The 11407-nt window shown below is 35.7% G+C and overlaps 1 protein-coding gene across 1 annotated transcript in view; it reads right to left on the bottom strand.

Annotated features, from left to right (window-relative positions):
• Positions 1 to 4358: 4358 nt before the first annotated feature.
• Positions 4359 to 11407, bottom strand: part of CHFR (checkpoint with forkhead and ring finger domains) — a 26198-nt gene continuing 19149 nt past the window's right edge. The window contains exons 14-17 of the mRNA XM_009274339.2: positions 11116 to 11203; positions 10831 to 10938; positions 9677 to 9749; positions 4359 to 7157 (exon numbers count right to left, since the gene is read on the bottom strand). Coding sequence (XP_009272614.1) covers positions 7115 to 7157; positions 9677 to 9749; positions 10831 to 10938; positions 11116 to 11203 — 312 coding nt within the window. The 3' untranslated portion in view covers positions 4359 to 7114. The remainder of the gene's footprint in view (positions 7158 to 9676; positions 9750 to 10830; positions 10939 to 11115; positions 11204 to 11407) is intronic.

Genomic DNA, 11407 nt, shown 5'->3' with positions numbered 1-11407 from the left:
AACTTCCACTGCATTAAATTCATACACATTGTAATTCAGAGTCAATGTTCTTTTACTTATTACATTTCTAAAGATTGAAGTACTAAAATCTACTTTTGAAAAGTACTTGTGTTCAGTTATTGACAATAGCTACATTTGAAGGGCTGGAAAAAGTGGCTTTTTCAATAAAAGCGTGTTTAACTATTCATTTCTAGAATGTAGTGACACTTATTTTGTTTATTTTGCTGAAAGACTAAGTTGTACGGGCACTGCCTCAGAGCACCAGCGCATCGCGTGGCGTACACCAGTACAGCAACCTCCCTAGCAGATGCTGCGATGGAAAGCGCACAAAAGCTGCTGCATCATTCAGTCAGCGAACACCCGAGGATTAGATCCCGTCCGGTTTCTCCTCGGCACCCTAGCGAGATAATGAGGGGGTTGTCTACACTGACTTCCTCTGCTACCTACCTATCTGTGTGACCAAAGAACAGATTTTTCTAAACCTGTGAAGACTGCTTTTTTGGTTTCTGTGGGAGTTTGGATTTCCTTTCATACACTGCCTATCTTAAGGCTGCGTACCTCTTCCATCAGTGCCTGCTGTAGCACCATAGAGCCAATCATACACGAGACACTAAATCAGATGTCCTATGTTCAGCACGGACTATATACATACACACGTTGAGCGAGGCCCTCCTCTTGACAAATATGCAATATTGAACAATGCCGCTTATTCTCAGAACAGATGTGGCTGACAGACCGAACTATTCAAAGGTGATGTCTTCTGCCCCTAGAAGATACTGAAGCTGAACTGGTGCATGCTGCAGGTACAAAGACCATCCCCTCGCTCTTGGCCAGCCCTGAAGAGCCGGGAGTACAACACACGGGAGACTTAAGCTCAAGTTCCTGGCCTGCCTTTTGAAGTTCCTATTTTTTTTCTTTTTTCCCCCACAGATCACTAAAATTAACTGCTGAAGAGGTATTTGTGTTTTATTTTGTACTTTCAAAGAATTTATAAAATATTTTCTTCCTCTTACAGCTAAAGGTACTGTTTTGAAATTCTCTTCTTCCCTCCCCCCCCAGGAACAGAAACAGCTTCCACCCATACTCTTCAAAAAAAATCATAGTGCAAATTTAAGAAATTCTGAAAGCTCCGGGTGGAATAAAGTGCTCTAATACTCTCAGCTGTAAATATTGACTAGGATTAGTTTTTAAATAGTATTACTTACGGCATTTATTTTGTTCCTAACAGCTATATTACTTCCGAGAGCTACGCTGCCACTTCTTACCGACAGAAGACCTCACAGCTCATGCATGGGCTTGGGATTCAGTTTTACCTTCGTGGTAATGCAGTCAGTTTACTGTGCTATTTTGCATACTGTAACTAAGCAGCAAATGGGATAAGCATGCTAAACACTTGCTGAAGAGGAGGAAAATAATTTCAATCACAATTGCACGGGAAAAAATGTCCAAAAATGTTATGGAGCTAACAAACAGAAGTGTTCTTTTCAGAAAAACTGGATTTGAATAATGTTCACTCTTTTTTTTTTTTTAATTAATTTTTCTGGAATATACTAGGCAGTCCCTCTAGCCAATGTGTTAGGTAGATTGAATAGGACAAAAAAAATACGTGGGCATTCCCTATTTTTTCATTGTTGAAACAGAGCTTCAAAATAAAAGCTTGAAGCTATGCAAGCTGACAAGAATCCTGCGTGCTATGTTTCTTACTGTCAGGTAGTTAAAATGGTTGAGAATGGAGGCTCAACGGCAAAACAACCCAAAAGATTTAACATGCAGCTAATGCATCCTAACTTTGAGGATTCAGAGTAGCATTCAGGAAGAAAAATCCATTTATAACGTTTTAGCAGAAACATGAACTGAGGTTTCCTTTCAGAAATCTAACTTTTCTTTAAGAGCAGTTGGTTACAAAGCATCCTACTCGTAACTGTTTGGGGTTTTTTGTTTTGGGTTTTTTTTCCCCCATGAGAAGGGCACATGAGCCATAACAAAACACATTTAACTCACATAGTCCAGTCAGATACTAGATTTTATTCTAAACAATTAAAGATTAATTTGGATTGTAAGGAAAAAAGGACAAGTCCTAAGCCAACACTTACCTAATGAAAGCAAGCAACTGAAACTCAGCAGCACTGAAAAGAATACCCAACAGAGACCAAACATAGCTTCGACGTATATTCATGGTCTGTCTAGAAATGTCTTTGATGTTAAACCTCATAACGGCACACTTAGCACTTTTTATAATTCATTTCCTATGGAAACTAATGAGCTTAAGGGTGAAATTACCTCATTGAAAGTCAAAATGGGAAGTGTGAAGAAAAGAAGGATGACCTGAAAAGCAGATTTAGAAGCAATCTTTGCATATTAAGCATTGCTGTGGGAAATAGTATAATTAGTTTCCTTCAGAAGTTATTCCTTGGAATTGTGTAAGTGGTATTTCAGCTCCCAAACATCATGCAGAAAGAATGTTAGATAAAATAGGTGGAAAAAATGCAAAATCCCCACACATTCTTTTTAAAATCAAGAGATCCTTTTCCTAACTTCCAGTAACACAGTGACTGTTGGTTTATTTTTAGAGGGCAGATTGTACAAAATAAGGCCCCCTTCCAGCAGAAATTTCTAAGAGGCCATAAGAAACCAGATTTTCAGAGCATAATTTAGAATTGAGCATTCTCTTCTCAAACGCCTAACTCCTTTTACTTGAATCAACTCATTTCCCTAAACTCTTGCTTAGGGAAAGCAGGCTAAGCCATCTGCACTACACAGTTCTGCTGAAGACTAGAAATTGATACAAAATGGATGTATTTTTTTGGCAGAATAAATGAGCTAATGATTGATTTTTGAGCATCAAATACCAAGATTTTTCTATTAAATTCAAGGAAAACACTATCAGAGCTTAAACACAAATCATCCTACACAGTTGCCAATTCAAATACTTGAGACACACTGAGGGCTCTCAGATTAACACTGACTGTTGAGATTAGCATGTTGTCAGCTATTCCAGCTGCAAAAGACGGTGTATTATATTCTCTCTCTCACAATCATGCTACCACCCTTCTTTATTCTTTGCGGAGGAAGTGCTCAGAAGAGCTTATGCTGTGCCAGAACTGATCACTTGATAGAGCATAAATCCAAAACCAGCAGCTTCCTCAAACTAAATTAGTTACAAGTCATTTGTTGACATAACGGAGTATAAATCCACCAATGCAAGTGCAGGGCAAGCCAAAACCATTACAAGTTTTCAGGTCTATCAGCTTGTCTTTATGGCGTACAGAACAACACAGCATTTTCACTTTTACATCACTTAACCTGAGTTTGAATTCCTCTTAAATTTAGTCTGAAGAACAAATGAAAGCTGGTTTAAGAACAGCAGTATAGATTAACTACAACATTAAAGGATATCCAGCTTCAAGTGTGGGAATGGCGGCAGCGCAAAAATCCTGGGATGCTAAGCTGCAACTTGAAGCTTAACAACTCTGGCATCACCGTCTTCCACCTCAGATAGAACTGGGTGCAGACAAGTCCCTCCTATTTACTCAGCAAGGGAAAAGTTCTATTCAGAAAAAGTTCTATTAAGAGTAGCCATCTGAAATCTCACCATTTATATGAATTAGATCATTGTGAAGATGAACACAATATGACAATCTTTTTTTAACAGCCTGCTGTTAAATCAGTAGTGGTATAATGCTTGTCACTTCAGTGTTTACGGTGTTGCAAGAAATTAAAATAGTACTCACTTTTAAAAAAGTAGTAAACTTTTTTGTTTACTAGCATCTTGAAGTCATCTTGTTGACAAAAAATGAATTCTATTTAATAGTTTTTCACTTAAATAATTTGTATAAATCCTGTAGATACTGATGATCCTTTGTGGTATCATCTGACACTTTAAAGTTTGAGAGAATTTCTTGGAATGACACAAAACCTCATGCCATTTTCAGTTACTGCAAGTTCAGGGATGATATTTAGTTGTAAAACCTCAACATTCAAATAACTAATAGCTCAACCACGCATTAGCAAGTGTTGCATACATCGATTTCTGTGGCGAGAGAATATGCCACAGAAGAAACAGAAACAGACGACAACTTCAGTGAATATCTTTTTTTTTTTTTTTTTTTTTTTTTTTTTTTTTTTTTTTTTTTTTTTTTTTTTTTTTTTTTTTTTTTTTTTTTTTTTTTTTTTTTTTTTTTTTTTTTTTTTTTTTTTTTTTTTTTTTTTTTTTTTTTTTTTTTTTTTTTTTTTTTTTTTTTTTTTTTTTTTTTTTTTTTTTTTTTTTTTTTTTTTTTTTTTTTTTTTTTTTTTTTTTTTTTTTTTTTTTTTTTTTTTTTTTTTTTTTTTTTTTTTTTTTTTTTTTTTAATTAATAACTTCTTAGTTCAGGAAAAAAATAAATCACAAGAGAGAACTGGAAGAACTACTCTCCACCTTCTTTATAAAAGAACTTTCTCAAGGAGAGATACTGTATACCTTGTTCACCACTATGTCAAACCCTATCATAATCACCTCGGTTTTCACAACATCTATTCTACCACATTTCATGCTCAGCTTCCAAATATCTCTTATAAAGGAGGTGGGGATGTGCTTTAGACAGGTTAAAAATATGCTGCACCTTTACAGTATTTAAACAATTACACCAAGCATAGTTCATACATTTATCACATTAACTATCACCTGGTAACCATACATTTAAAAAGGTCTAATGTATAGAGTATGTAATACCCATGACAGATACTCTTACTTACTTAAGAGCATATAAAGATCAGGATTTATTCACCCTCCCCATCTGCAAGTTAATTTCTCATCTCTTCCTGGTACAATATAAATGACAAAAAAAAAAATCCCTTCATTCCATTGCACTACCGCAACCCTATATGCATAGAAAGGCAGATGAATTATCTGTAACAGGGAAAAGGAAGAGGGGTTTATAAAAGGAATCTGAAGAACCTCTACTGCACAGGTAGTTTAGATGTTAAGTACATGAGTTTTGTCGTTTGGTTTTTTTCCCCCCAATTTTTTTTCTTAAAGTCACATAATACATCCCTATACAAACATAACTGGAGTAAGTGCAAGCGAGGTTGTACATAGAACTGTAGACACATTATTCTTGACCAACAAAAAAATTCAGCACAAGAGGCTTGAACACCAGCACAGTGACAAGTCTATGCTGAAAGCCCATCTGGGGTGTGGGAAGTGGTGAATGAGAATGCAAAGCACATTTCTGCATATAATGTGCAAAGGCTTGATCTCCACAACTGCACTCAATTTGCTACATGCACAGCCAGAGATGAAAATGAGATCAAAAACAGCTGGGAATGGTTGTCCTGAGAAGATATAATAACCATTAAAAAAAAAAAATCTAAACATAAAATACAAATACAGAAGCAACAGAACATTGTTAATAATACTAAGAGACAGAAACACACTGTTGTTGTTAAAAGAAGTTTCAAGTATTATTCCAGATCCAATTTCAATCCTACTCACAGGAGAAAATGCCCAGAGATTAGGAAGAGAAGTCCACACCAAAGTGTATTTTTAATAGCATACGGGCATGGTCAACAGACCCATCCTTGCAATAGCTATTTTAAAAAATAAAAATCTAAACAGAAATGCATCATTCTAATTAGCATTCATATTAAGATGTGCATTACTGGAAATAGTTGTTTAATTCACTGGCACCAGTAGACACAATGTGCTGCATCATTTGTGCTCCATTATATCACAAGATATTGTGTGTACGCTTTTTAACATCAAAGTATAAATCCTGCTCATAAAATAAGGCATACTTAAAAACAACATGGTATCTACAGAGGTAATTTTGTATGCTTTCTTCTCATTCTGTTTCACTCTTCTAGGTATGATGAAAAAGAAAAATTGGTCCCAGTTGAGGTTTGTCAACATAAGCTACCAGATTATGATGAAACAGATCAGATCAATTTGGGGGGTGGGGGGGTGTTGTTTCTTTTGTTTGTTTGTTTTTGTTTGTTTTTTTCCCAAATGATGCTTGGGACGTTTCCTGAATGAGCTCTGCAGAGGGCATGAAAATAAAATCTACATTTTTTTATGTCAGTGACACCCATGTTCCCCTTCATCACCCCTATCCCTACCCAGAAATGCCTCCATATTGCTACAATTTGTCCAAACTGAATTATTTTCTGTAAGATTGTTCCTTCCAGTAAAGCTGCTATATTCTGTTTTAAATTATAGCTTTTTCTACATTTTCACCAGTGTATGCATGCTAGAGAACAGCTGCATGGCAGAGGTACGTATTTAGCATACGGTATCAAACCGAAAAAGAAATACAAAAAATGAACCAGTGTGTCCTACTGGCTGCTCTATGTCAAAAGCACTGTTTGGTCTTCTGATACAAAACACTACAGAAGTAATATTAGCAGAAGTCTGTTCTGCTTCAAGTATTACCCCAACTTTAAATGTGATTTTCAAATTTTTGTGCAATTATTTTTGTAATTTAATGTGAATAAAAACATCAACATGACTAAACTAAGAAAAGAAACTGTACTACTTCCACTATAACACTGCACATATGGTAGAAGCTTTAAGTTGAAACAGCTGTTTAATGGACGGAATTTTTTTTTTTTTAAAGTGAATATTAACGTGGTTTCTAGCCCAAATGCAATGGGTAGCAACAAAATATCAGACTACCGCAAAATGCAGTTACAAATATACACTGACAATTTCCTTCTTAAATATTAATGGCTCTTGAAATATCCATCAGATACTTTTACAAAACATTTCTATTTTAAGTCTAAGGATTTTTCTTAGTTTCTTCACAAGTAGTGCAAATACACTCCTTATTCTTAGGTCTTAGCAAGATATGGCTGGTTTTGTGTGTGTGATTTCTGTTTGTGTTCTTCACTGAAGTGATACAGGGACACTGTAGTCATGAGGATGGAATGCAATGCTTGCTGGACTTTCTTGGAAAAAAAAAAAAATCTACCTTATTCATGTACAGCTGTAAAATTCTACAAATTAAAAAGTTCACACCAGATTACCTGATGCAAAAGTTATTGATTCCCTGCTATGGGGGAACTGAGATGATCCCCTGAAATCTTAAACTGTACAAGCAGTGTAACAGATTTTTGTCCCCTCTCTACAGACTACAAGTATTCAGTTCTTGAATCGTGTTTGTTCACAAATGTGATTGAATTTCCTGAAATAAAAAAAATCAAAGAGTATTAAAATGTAACAAAGTTCTCAGAAGTCAGGCAACAAAAAAGAGTCAGCATCTTTCACAGGGTATTTTAGATGTTAAACAGTTTAAAGCAGAACATTTACATGCTAACATATCTGTTTTTCAGAACCTGTTTAGATCGTACCCTACCACCATGTTATCTTTAACAGGATTTTCAACATCTCTCCTGCCTAGCCTTTGTTAAGTTTTATTATGCACACAGAAACCCTGTTATTAAAAGCATTCCTCTATATTCCTGCATACTTCAAACCCAGAAGGCAATTAAAACAGGAATCAGCTAATTAATCTTGCCCTGTGAGACATTAGTAATTTTTAGTAGACAGCATTACACAAGTCACTAGGAACTAGAATTAACCAGGCTAATAATACATTTCAACACAAACATGTTCTTTCATTGGCATAGAATCTTCTTCTGGAAAGAAAAAGTTTTTCTCATTCTGTATTATATAGGTTTTATGGGAATGACAAGCCTGTCTTTATGAATTAAATAGATAACCCAATTTTGTATGAGGCACTTTCTTTCCAATTCCCAAAAACATCTCACTATGCATTCTTTGTTTTTCTCTTACTTGGGTTATGTGTCCCCCGATACATAACTGAAACAGGAGTTGGGGTGTTGGGGGTGTGTATATATGTATACATGTGGAAGAGATGATGCAAAAGAGACCGTGAATTTTCTCCCTTTTGCTGAATTAGATCAAAGACTAGAAAGAAACCTTCCTTACATAACCAAACTACTTAGCAAAACAGTTTAGCTCAATAAAAAAAACAAAACAAAACAAAACGTAACTGGATATCTAGGAGTGGTATGACAGGATTGTTTGCTTTTATGGATTTTAGGAACTAAGAGCAGCAGCCAGTAAAGTTCTGGAAACAGCTAATGCTTGAAAGAAAAAAGAAAAAAAAGAAGAAGAAGAAGAAAGGAAAGAAACCCTTGAGTCATTTCTATTTTAGATGGAAGTATCCACCACAATATGAACAAAGACGACTGGTAAGTACTTTGATACTGAATTAACTCTCACATTTCAAAACAAAATCTCCTCTAGGAACAGACAGTCCTGTAATGTGAAGTTACAGATAGCAGTGGTACTTTGAATTACATCTGCAACTTAAATTCCCCAAATTATTTTTGAAAGTTATTTAGTAAAACCCTCTGAATTTGTAAGAGACTGGGGACGAATATTTTACATGTCTTTCTTATTATCTGCTTGCCTGAGCTGTACAGACTAGTTATTTTCAACCCATAGTACCTGAAATATTAAAGGAATTATGCTGAGTATGTATGTTCATAGCAGCATTAGAAAGACACTGCAGAATCTACTATTCATTAAAGCAATTTCTCAATAAGAGGTAACACCTCCTCTATCTTAAATTGCACTGAGAATTTAGAGAATTATTCATAAAGCAAGAAGGATTTTTCTACCCTCCCTGGAACCAGTTAGCTCTTAGGTAGATAATTTTTGTTTTCAAGTCTTAAATATTTGTCTTACCACATGTGCATCTTTCCGTAAGAATGAAATTGCATTGGTTATCAGTGGCCTTGATTTTTTTTTCATCAAGGACCTTGATTTATTTTGGATAGACGTTTCTCATGAATGACTAGATACCAGGGGTCCGTGTCCCCTGGGTGTATTAAAACACTTGAGAAGTAGAGGGTTAATCTCTTTTCAGGCTCAGTATTTCATTTTCATCATATGCCAGATTGGTTGGGTCAGAGGCGTAAGACCTAGAAACTCCTCCAAAACCAGGAACTGCTAAGCCACACCATGTTGCTAATGCTACATGTTCCAAACTTCCCTTGCTTCTCTTGTTGCAAATTATTCCCACCAATTTATCCCTTCAAAGTATGTTGCACTTCACTAGAAGAGTCTCTCATAGTTTCAAATGGAAATCGCACAGGGCTAATTATTGTATATGCAGTGTTTTTAAGAAGCACCCAGACATGAGAAAATGAGAAGCTGCTTCAGTGGGAGAAGAATAGGAATGAAGGGGGAGTTGTGGGTGGAAAACAAGACTAAAGAAGTGTCAGCAATGGGTTACATCAACTTAGAAGTGCTAGCAGTGCCCTTCTGACATGCATGAAGGGCTCATTTCAAAGTCGCGTTAAAAACAAAAATGACAAAACACCCCCAAAGATCACTCAATTTTGCTCATGCTGCAACAGTGTTACTCATGCAACTTCTGGCACTTCAAAGTTGTGGGTGGAAAACAAGACTAAAGAAGTGTCAGCAATGGGTTACATCAACTTAGAAGTGCTAGCAGTGCCCTTCTGACATGCATGAAGGGCTCATTTCAAAGTCGCGTTAAAAACAAAAATGACAAAACACCCCCAAAGATCACTCAATTTTGCTCATGCTGCAACAGTGTTACTCATGCAACTTCTGGCACTTCAAAGGTTGGGGTTTTTTTGTTGTTTTTTTTTTTTTTTTAATAAGAAACAAAAAACCCACAACCACTTTCTAAATTGTGTAACTTACATGGCATGATGTGCTTTGACCTGAGTTCGACAGTTGCGCCCCCAGTAGCAATCAGGACGTGATGTGACAGTCACTACAAAAAGAGCAAATGAAATGCTACATTTATTACAGAAGTCATTAAACAAGGTGATGTAGATCATTAAGCCACTGCTAATGGTGGTTACTCATCAGAGCAGGCTTTGTAGAGAAACAAGACATGACTGGCAAGAAACAACTGTAAACTATATTGGTTCACCTTTCTAGAAACAAACACTTAGTGAAGGACAAAAAAATTCATTTTGAATATTAGGCTCACACAGACTTAAGATGAAAGGATTTGGTTCTCAGTGCTGTCAACTGAAATTTTACCATTTAGTTTAACAGAGATGGACTTTACATTTTAAGACACTGGCCATATGTCTAGATACATTTCCATACGAAAGAAAAATTTATTAATTTGGGTAGAGTTTGTTGTTTTTCCCTCACTTTTACATACATTATAACTCAGCTGTCCAGCAGGCCGTTACACTAAAATGAAAAGCAATACTAAGGAGAAACAAGGTAGACTGACCGTCTCTCATTATGCACAGCAGCAGAAGCAGAGTTCTCAACAGTTAAAGACAGGGAAGCTGTTGCTAACAACAGGAACTAGATGGACAAAAGTAACATTTAAAAGCAGACTGTCGAAAGAGCTTCTGTTACCAACAGATTTAGAATTGAAGGAGGCACAGTTGCTTGCATGCTATTTTATACTAAAACTGTAAATGCAAACAGACTTAGAATTAATTTATGAAACCATTCTTGTTCCTAGTTGAGAGCTGGTAAAATGTGAAATACATTTTATGTATTTAAATGGGAAAATAAATTAAATTACAGCAACTAGTTCCTGTTGACTATATTCTGGATTTTACTGAATTCCTCATATCCACTATGCAGATATATTTATTCTACAGATGAGAAATCATACTGAATGAAAAGATTCCATTAGGGAGTCTGACAATAACTATATGCAAACTTAGCAGCTGACGAGTAAAGCAATCAGCATAAGATATTAGCCCTGCAAAGAGATTTGCACTGGGCTACATGAAGGTGCTAAAAAACCAAGGATACAAGGATAAAACCGACTTTAACGCTTTAAATGACTCTTCCCCCCTACTGTGCGAAGCAATCCCCACCTGGCAATTCAGCAACAGGAATATTCTGCCTGTACTGGTAGGCAAGTTCTCGAAAGCTGCGAAGGCCACAACAGTAGCAAAGCACCGTGTTCCCAGTAATTCTGTAATCTGGGGAGAAAACCAGTTTGTACATAATGTCAGTGTAAGGCTTGAGAAATCAGATTTAACAAAAATGTCATGATGGCACTGGTTATGTACACAGAACTTCAAACCTCTTTATAATATTACCGAGTTCTATTTATAGACAAAGAGTTATACACGTACAAAAATGAACGTAACACATACCTGACAACATAAAAACTCCTCTTTGAAGAGCTAAGAGACTTTCATTTAACATATTTTTCCATGTCAAACCCCTGGATGCCAGGTAATCCTGAAAAGAGCAATTTAAGCGTTTAATCTAGAAAAATCTCCAACATTAAAGAGTGACCAAGCCATTTACCCTGAAATATTTCCAAATGTACATCTAACTAGGTTTTCAAAATGGGTTGATAATGATTACAAGTAAAAATTAAACATCTTTAACTTAATTAGCATGATACTTTCAGATCACCAATAAACTTCCACTCACATTTTT

Source organism: Aptenodytes forsteri, unplaced genomic scaffold (assembly GCF_000699145.1).
Source record: "Aptenodytes forsteri isolate BGI_AS27 unplaced genomic scaffold, ASM69914v1 Scaffold79, whole genome shotgun sequence".
NCBI classification, from domain to species: domain Eukaryota; kingdom Metazoa; phylum Chordata; class Aves; order Sphenisciformes; family Spheniscidae; genus Aptenodytes; species Aptenodytes forsteri.
Note: the sequence above shows the minus strand (reverse complement) of the source record. Positions and strands in the feature narration are given on the sequence as shown.